General features: G+C 37.0%; 1 protein-coding gene across 2 annotated transcripts in view; it reads left to right on the top strand.

The window, feature by feature from the left end:
• LOC100955898 (cytochrome c oxidase assembly protein COX16 homolog, mitochondrial) overlaps window positions 1-9,542 on the top strand; it is a 33,833-nt gene that overhangs the window by 6,500 nt on the left and 17,791 nt on the right. For both annotated transcript variants that reach the window (XM_003797349.3, XM_023517615.1), the window contains exon 2: window positions 3,397-3,468. In XM_003797349.3, the coding sequence (XP_003797397.1) occupies window positions 3,397-3,468 (72 nt within the window). The remainder of the gene's footprint in view (window positions 1-3,396; window positions 3,469-9,542) is intronic.

Here is a 9,542-nt window from a genome sequence, read left to right on the forward strand (position 1 = left end):
CCCCCCCGGCACTACCACCATATACTATCTATACATAGTCCTCCACAAAACTCCCTTTACTTCAAATACCAGGTGCAAGCTCTGGGTTTCTCCAGCCACTCATGCTTCTAACCACCTGGTTATGCATTCAGGTATTCCACTACCCCTTTAGGTTCAGCAGTGATTCCCTAAAAAGACTCAGAGAATTCAGAAGGATACAGTACTTATTATTATACTATGTTGACAATTTTTGTAAAGGATGCAAATTAGGAACAGCCAAACAAAGAGACCCATAGGGTGAGGTCCAGGAGTTTTATATGGAGTTTCTGTGTCCTTTGTTTATGGAAGCAGGCATGTCACCCTCCTAGCACACTGATGGGTTTACTGGCTAAGAAGTTCAACCAGACTTTATCCCAAATTCTTATTGAAGTTTCATTATGTAGGCTGGAGTGATTGAACCATTGGTACATAACAAAACTCAGTTTCCAGCTCTCCTCTTTTTCCTTGAGGTTTAGAGGTTGAGTGGATATCACATAGCTTGAAGACTCAAGTCATGTGGTTGGGCTTTCCAGCATGGCCGGCCTCTATCTTGAAACTACCTAGGGGCCTACCATGAGTTCCTCCAGCCTTAATCCATTTGCATAGCTGTGAGGGAAAAGAGGCTTATTTGGCTCACAGTTCTGCAGGCTGGCATCAGCATCTGCTTCTGGTAAGGGCTTCAGGGTACTTCCACTTATGGCAGAAGTCAAAGGGGAGCAGCCATCACATGGCTAGAGGAAGGAAGCAGGAGAGAGGGGAAAGAGGTGCTTGGTTCTTTTTAGCAGTCATTTTTCATGAAAACAGATGAGAGTAAGAACTCATTACTATGAGGATGGCACTAAACCAATCATGAGGCATCTGTCCCCATGACCCAAACACCTCACCCCGCTAGGTCCCACCTCCAGTGTTGGGGATCAAATTTAAAAATGATATTTGGAGGGGACAGATATACAAACTATAATCACCTCCTTAGTATAAACTCAGGCATTATCCCAGGAGCCCTCCCAGAATAGCAAAGTCACCTACACAATATCTTTCTGGAAATTCTAAGTGCAAAGCTTATTCCCAAGAATCCAGGACAAAGACTAGGCAGATTCTTTATTAAGCAATGTGTGGGCACTGTGATTGCATTAGTCCAGGAGAGAGATAATGGTGTCCTGAACTAGGGTATTATAATGAAGAAGATATAGTAGAAAGCTGTCAGATTCAAGAAATATTTTGAAAGTAGGGGTACCTGGTTCTTTGTACCCTCATTGAAACCCCAACAATAAAAAAAGAAGAAAAGAAAGCTGGACACTGTGGCTCACGCCTGTAATCACAGCACTGTGAGAGGCTGAGGAGGGAGAATTGCTGGAGCTCAGAAGTTCAGAGACTTGCCTAAGTGAGAGTGAGACCCCAACTCCTAAAAAAAAGAAAAGAAAAACCAAGCTGGGTGTCATGGAGAACACCTGTAATCCCAGCGGCTTCTGGAGGATGAGGCAGCAGGATGCCCGCAGCCTGAGTCTGAGGTTACAGTGAGCTATGATGACATTGCACTCTGCTTAGGGCCTAGAGTGGAACTGTCTCAACAACAATAACAACAAAAGAAAGCAAAGAAATAAAAATAAATAAGTACAGAAATAAAAAAATATATTTTGAAAGTAGAGGTAACAGAACTCAGGGTCATATTGGATACAAGAATGAGGAGCTTAAAATGAGTCCAAAGAAGATGATTTGAAGAGTCAGATGGAAGTAATTGACATTTACTGAGATGTCAAGTTTGGTTAAAGCAGGGTGAAGCAAAAAAAGTGGTTTGGGGTAAGGATCAAGAGTTATTCTTTTATGTTAATTTGTATATATATATATATATATACCTGTCATATACCCGTACATACCTCCAACATTTTGAAATTGGAAAGATAAAGAAGAATAAATAAAAGACTTAAGGAGGCAGGAAAACCAGGAGTGTGTTTGTTTTTTTCATTGAAACTAAGAGACAAGTTATTATACAAAGAATTCTTACCTATTGACATCACAGGTATTGGTTGCTTATATACAGGGTGCCATAAAGTTTCTGTGCTATTTAAAATTGCACAGTATTTTGAATTGCACATGAACTTTATGGATACCCTGTATATTGTCCTTGTTGGGATAGAAGTTTTAAATTGTTATGTGGTCATATATACTGGGTTTTGAAGTTAATAGCTTCAAGGTTTTGTTGCTGTTCTTTACTTAAAAATTATCATTTGCAGTCTCATGAATTTTTGGAAAAAAAATTATAAAAGTTTATATTTTATAATGTTCTATACACCCTTTTATGTTTAATCTTTAATTGCTAGTATTAATACATTGATACAAAGAGGATGGTAGGAATTTAAGTTTTTTTTTTTTTCCAAATAGACTTTTGCATCATTAGGGTGAGAGAGTAAAGCTAGTTAGATTTTTGAATGAGATGTTAAGGCAGCAATGACAATTGAGGGGATCTTTTTAGAGATCTACATAGTGAAAGAAGTATGGCATATTTCATGAGATTCCTTTATCAGTTGGTAAGAAAATGAGGAACAATTCTTTCCAATTAGTTTATTTTGCAAAATAATAAAATTCAAAGAATTTTGGTCTTGAAGAAACAAGGCCAGAGTTTTACTTCTGGGTTTACCCTATGTGATTATGGTGTTAAAGTAAAACTTTAAACAAAATAAGTTTTGTCAAGTTTGACTTGAGCAAAGGAAATCCACAAGTCAGGCATTTCTCAGAAGTAGAAGTGGTTCAGAGAGCTCTACAACATGGGCAATGAGCATTTATAGAAAAAAAAAGTTCAAAAATAGTTTGATTGGTTACACTGGCCTTCTTTGGACCTGGTCTGGTCAGTTCAATTTTTGGTTTCTCTACCTACTGAGGTTGCAGAGGAATTCAGAGTATAGGCAGCCTCGAGCCAAATTTAATTTAGCAATGGACAAGTCCTTAGGCAAGCAAGTTAGGCTTTCTGAGACTCAGTTTCCTTACATCTAAAATAAAGACATTAACATACAGTCTTCAACTTGCAATGTTGGCTGTGCTTTTATTTTTCCATCTGTCAAATGTTTTGCTTTGTTTCCTTATCTGATAGATTTGTTGTAAGGGTCAAATAATATATAATACTTGACATGATGTTATTTAAATCATAAGGTCAGCTTCAGGTATGGGGTGCTGATTTTGGTATTTGGCAATGTTGTGTATGATGTTGCCTGGACAGTATATATTACGTATACTCTGAAAAAAAGAGTGAGAAAGTATAGGATTAACCAGGAAATATAATCTATAGGACTTCATATAATCTGTCTCTGTTATTTAGATAAGTAATCTATAGAGAGTCTGAATTCTTCTCTTCTATTTTGTTTATTTGTTTCTTTTTTGTTTTAGTTGCTGATTGTTGGAGGTTCTTTTGGTCTTCGTGAGTTTTCACAAATCCGATATGATGCTGTGAAGATTAAAGTAAGAACTATACTTACCCTCTATTGATTCTTACCCTCTATGAACTATAATTGGAGTTTGACATGTTATGTGTCCATGTTATGTGTGTTCTAGTATAGGAGAATTGTATACTAAGCTTTGAAACTTGATTTTCAAAGTTAATATACAATCTTTGTGCTCTTTCTCAGTCTTTAAAATAGCATTAATGATCCCATGAAAGTAAATCATGAAATGTAAAGAATTTAGTAATCTTTCTCATTCATTGGAAAATTTGTAATATTGTTAGCTTTCTCTCACAAAATATGATCTGTTTAGTTGCTTTTAGGATTTAGAAGGGACTAAATAACATGGGTCAACAATTTCACATCATTTTATCTCTCCAATTATAAATTAGCTTTTTCATATTAATTTCAGTAATTTTATAAAGTCTTTTGATACATTTCTAGTAACTGTTACTAAAAGAAAGGAAAATAATTTTTCGTTATAAATAAAGATAGCTATCTTTTTATAGTGTCTACTTTGTGGTAGGACTGTAGTCATTCATATATATACCTGTATAAAATCACACACACACGGGTGGTGCCTGTGGCTCAAAGGAGTAGGGCACTGACCCCATACACTGGAGCTGGTGGGTTCAAACCCAGTCTTGGCCAAAAACTGTAGAAAACAAACAAACAAACAAAAAAAACATACACACACACTCTCTTACAGATGTTCCTTGACTTACAGTTGGGTATGTCCTAATAAACTTATTGTAACACAAAAGTGAATTTAATATCCTAACAAACTGATCATAAAGTTGAAAAACTATAGGTCAAACCATTTCAAGTTGAAGATGGTCTGTATATTACTACTGTCTCTATTTTAGAGGTGAGGAAACTGAGTCTCAGAAAGCCTAACTTGCTTGCCTAAGGTACCTTGGCTATTTAGGAATAAGCTGGGATTCTTACCCTCTATGATTACGTGATTGTCAAATTTAGGCCAAGTTTTACATAAAAATTCTGGTTCATTTATTCAGAATTATATAGTTTTTATTGTGGCACATAACTGATATTTGTAGGGTTTTTTTGCAAGTAATATATGTATTAGGTCATTAAATCTGAAATGTTCAATTTCAAATCAGAAGTTTATTGTATCTCAAGCAAGAAGCAGTTCAGTTAATGAAAGTATGCACCTAAACTATTAACATAGTTTTGCCATCTTACTGGTAGCTTATATGTACAAGCAGCAGAAAAAGTTGGAGAGCAATTGGCATTGAAATCACCAAGGCATTTTCCACAGCTTGTTGAGAATTCAATATCTTTTCTTGCAAGAAGTGGTCCAAAGCCTGGAAGAAGGGGTAGTCAGTTGATCAAAGTCTGACTTGACAGTGGATGACAAAGAAGCTCCAAATCCAGCTTCTATACTTGGAGCAGTATTGTTTGTGCAACAGTGTTGTCATCTAAGAGGATTGGCCTGTCTCTATTGACCATTCTGGCTGCTTAATCACAAGCATCCTCATTATTCCATCCACTTAGTTGCAGTAGACATCCACTATACTCTGTTGACTAGGTTTCATGAAACTGTAGTAGATAATGTTAGGTTGGTGCAAAAGTAATTGCAGTTTGGGGCCATGAATTTTAAGTCATTGTAACTAGGCTCAAACACATCTTTCTTAACCCAAATAGGAACCATTACATTCAACACCTTGTTATGAATGAGAAATAAATTTGTGCATAAAAATCCATGCTTAGGGATTTGACAAGCTCTTGGGGAACATTTTCCACATCCTGCTGGTTGTGGGAGTGTGCTCCCTGTAAAACGTCAAGATGATTGAAGAGGTGGTAATTGGTTGGCAAGAGATCTGGTGAATATGGCAGATGAGGTAAAACTTTGTAGCCCAATTCATTCAAGTTTTGAAATGTTGGTTGTGTGAAGTGCCAGGTGTTGTCAGGCGTTTTCATGGAGAACAATTGGGCCCTTTCTGTTGCCCGTTGCTAGCTGCAGGGGTTGCAGTTTGTGGTGCATCTCATCAATTTGCCTAGCAGACTTCTGAGATGTAATGGTTTTGCTGGGATTCAGGAGGCTACAGTAGATCAGACGGGCAGCAGACCACCAGATAGTGATTATGACCTTTTTTTTGGCATAGGTTTGGCTTTGGGAAGTACTTTACAGGTTCCTGTTGGTCCAACCACTGGACTGGTCATTATTGTATGAAATTCATTTTTGGTCACATCACAATCCCATCGAGAAAAGGTTCACGTTTGTTTGTTTGTTTGTTTGTTTCATCACCTTTGGTAGCAACCTTAAACTGTTGGGCCCAAGTGATCCTCTTGCCTCAGCCTTCCCAGTAGCTAGAACTACTGGAACCACCACAGTGCCCAGCTATTTTTAGAGTTTGCTCAGTCTGGAACTCCTGAGCTCAAGCAATCCACCTGTGCCTTGGTCTCCCAGAGGGTTAAGATTACAAGCAAGAGCTACTGTGCACACCAAGGGGTTCATTGTTGTTATATAGAATAATAGAAGACAACACTTGAAGATGACGATTACTCTGATATTCAGTCAGCTCATGAGGCACCTACATGTGGAGCTTAAACCTTTCCAGTTTGCTTCAAATGCTGAACAACCATAGAATCATCCATGTTGACTTCTTTGGTAATTTCTCATGTAGTTGTCAGAGGAGCAGCTTCAATCATTGCTCTCATTTGGGTCATTGTCAATTTCGAATGGCTGGCCACTATGCTCCACACTTTTAAGGCTCCTGTGTCGTTTACAGAATATCTTGAACCACTACTGCAGTGAACATTCATTAGCAGTTCCTGGGCCAAATGTATTGATGTGAGTTGTCTTGTTGTGTGATGTTCTTTCTCGCGAGGAGAGAAGGACGAGGAGAGAAGGACGGCTTGGCCGCGGGTGCAAGCTCGCTCCTAGAATTGTTTAAAAGCAAGAAACGACTACACACTCTTAGGTGGCATGTAGCAAAATGTCTTTATTTTCTACTCCCTTTTATCCGGAGCTAGTCACTACACCACATCAATTGATAATCCTAACATCCTCATTTCTTATCTTAAACTATAGAAAAGAAAGAAAGTCTAGGAATGTGAGATAGCCATCATAAGATTAGCCTAAAGAAAGAAAGTCCGGGAAAGTAAGACGGCCATCTTAAGCTAGCCTCAGGCTATTCCTCTTGGAAGATCTAAAAGAACAATACATTATCTGACTTCTATTGTTGAAGTTAAAGGTTAGGATAAACAGAGGAGTAAAACCTTTCTCTTCTATGTACTCAATTAAATTTCCGAGAAACTGGCTTCATGACTGTTTTCTTATGGCTTTGGAGACCCTGCAGTTACGATGGAGTATTTTACTCGACATCATTACAATGGAGTTTTTCTTTTTACTCACATCAACCTTTGAGTCATGTCCTCTGGACAGATGGGCCGTTTCAACCCTTATCTGACAGGCTGACTTGACTGCACAGTCGGGGTTACCTGTAAGAGGTTTTTACGCCTGGCTTGCAGGCCCCCACCATGTTTTCCCAGGTCGCTTAGGGCCTCGACAAAAGCACATAATATTCACAAGTCTTTTCGCTCAGTTCTGGAATTAAAAGAGCACATCTCATTTAAATTTTGTGGGGGTTTACCCCACATTGTCTCCACTGCTTTATGACCCATTTTGAATTCGAATAAGAATTGCTTGAATTTGCTTTTTGTCTAACATCAATGCCATAGTTCAAAATAAATATAAAACAGCAAGTAATACACATAAAAACATTGAGAAATGCACATTAAAATGATGTATAACATAACCACATTTATTTAAGAATGCATTTCAGTATCAAATGGCAGATTTCAAAAACCACAATTATTTTTGCACCTGATACAGCTGGATACTTGCACTTCATCTTTTTTCTAACCATTGTACTGAATGCTTACAGTCATCAAAAAGAATCCATTTTTTATCACACTTAACAATACAGTATAGGAATGGTTCACTTTTATCTTGGGACCACAAAGAAAGGGAAGCTGCAAGTTGATCTCATCTATCTAGCCTCTTTACCTTGCTGATTTGTTTCAAACGGTCCAATATTGTTGGAATAGTAACATCAAACCTTACTGCTAATTCAGTCATAGGTTGAGCTGGATTTGCTTCCACTATAGCTTTCAGCTTGTCATTATCTACCTTGGTGTCAGGTTGCCCATGTGGCTCATTTTCAAGATTAAAACCACCAGAATGAATCTTCTCAAACCACTGACATACTGTGCATTCATTAACCACATCCTTCCCAAACACTGTTGATATTTTGAACTGTCTGTGCTGCATTGGTTCCACAATGGAACTCATATTTAAAAATAATACCAGTTTTTGACTTATCTATAGTTTCACAAAAATCCCCCCACCCCCCAAAATTGAAAGGCAATCACAAGCCAAAATATGCCTTTGAAAGAGTGAGGATGTACCTTCACACACACATGCACAAAAAAAAAAAAAAAAAAATCAAGAAATGTCAAAAGTGAAATGTCAGAAGAATTAACCATCAAAGTTGGTACTGAAGGAAATTGGACTTTTCATACTTAATTGCCTAAAATGTCATTAGCAGACCTCGGTAATATTGGTAGGAGGTAAGGAATGTAAAAGCCTATTCAGTTTAGTGAAACTATCTCCAGCTAGTTTTAAAAATGGTAGGTATTAGAATAAATATTAAATTTCTTTTTTTCTTTTTTTTAAAAAAAATTTCAAAATGTTAGAGGATACACATGTTCTGTTTACATGCTTTGTCATTGTCCAGATTGAGTCAAAGGTATACATGTAAATGTGCCCTTCATCCATTAGGAGCACATTTCCCCTTCTCCTCTTCCCCTCTCACTCCAGCTTGATTCCCAGTGAGGTTTACTTCCATATTTAAAAGGACATTCCATTTCTATGAGGGAAATAGAACAATTTTTTTAGTTAACTAAATAGTTTCAGTTAGTTAATTTTCATTTAACTAACAATTTTCAGTTTAACTCTATTAAAAGGTTGTAATTAACATCCCAATTACTTTAATATGGAAGTTGTGGTAATCTAACATTTTAGAAGTGGGAGAATGTTTGTATTTGAAAAAGAAGTGAATATTTATCATGTGTTAATCATTCTTTAGAATGTGGTATCAAGAAACTGGTTCTTATAAACATAAAACAATGCCCAATAAAATGCCACTACTAGAACTTTAAGTAGAGGCATACAGTTTCTTGCTAAAAAGAATCAGAGGTTTCCTGAAGGTATCAACCCTTGAATTAGTCTTTAATAATGAGTGTAAGCATTAGCTAAATAGAAGAAATTATTTACATTCTATAACATAGAGGGAGAATTGGGTATAGTCAGAGTTTCATTTTAGAAATATCCCTCTGGTAGTGAAATGTAGAATGGATGGGGAATAGGGAACCAAGATAGAAAATAGGAGATTGTTTGGATTGTAGGTAAAGAGACCTGTTAGGATTCTGGAGCAATAGCATAGAAGAACAATATTGGAACCTGAAATAAAACATTTGCAGTGGTGATAAAGAAAAATGAGTGGGATCAGGAAATTTTTTTGCATCACTTTGTTAGTATTTGATGACTAATGTGATGTATGTAATATAAAGATATGAATAAATCTTGAATGACTCAAGGTTTTGGTTTTGAGGACTGTATAAATGGCAATGTTAATCACCCACTTAAGGAGAATGAAGGAGATTGAGATAACAGGAAAGGTCCAGAAGATGGAGTAAAAGTAAAGAAAATAAGGTTAAAGTCAAGAGAATGAAATTGATTGAAGTTGAAAGGACAAGGTAAGTTGAAGTCAAGAGGATAAGGTTAAAAGAATGTGGTCGGTCAAAGTCTAGAGGAGGAGGATGAGAGAACAAGGTTGAGGTGAGAAGGATCAGAAGATAAGACCTACTAAGAGAGATTGAGGTTGTTTGATGTTGACAGGTCAAATCCATCAAGTCAAAAGTCACTATGTGGGTAAATTTGAGTTCAAACAAGGTATAGAAGATGAGGTAGAGTAAAGCTGAATGGAATTGAGAGGATGAGTTTTCCTCAATAATTGAGAGAATAGGCTCGACACCTGTGGCTCAAGTGGCTAAGCCACATACACC

This window comes from Otolemur garnettii, unplaced genomic scaffold (genome assembly GCF_000181295.1).
Source record: "Otolemur garnettii isolate 467f Iridium unplaced genomic scaffold, OtoGar3 scaffold00115, whole genome shotgun sequence".
In the NCBI taxonomy this organism is placed as follows: Eukaryota; Metazoa; Chordata; class Mammalia; order Primates; family Galagidae; genus Otolemur; species Otolemur garnettii.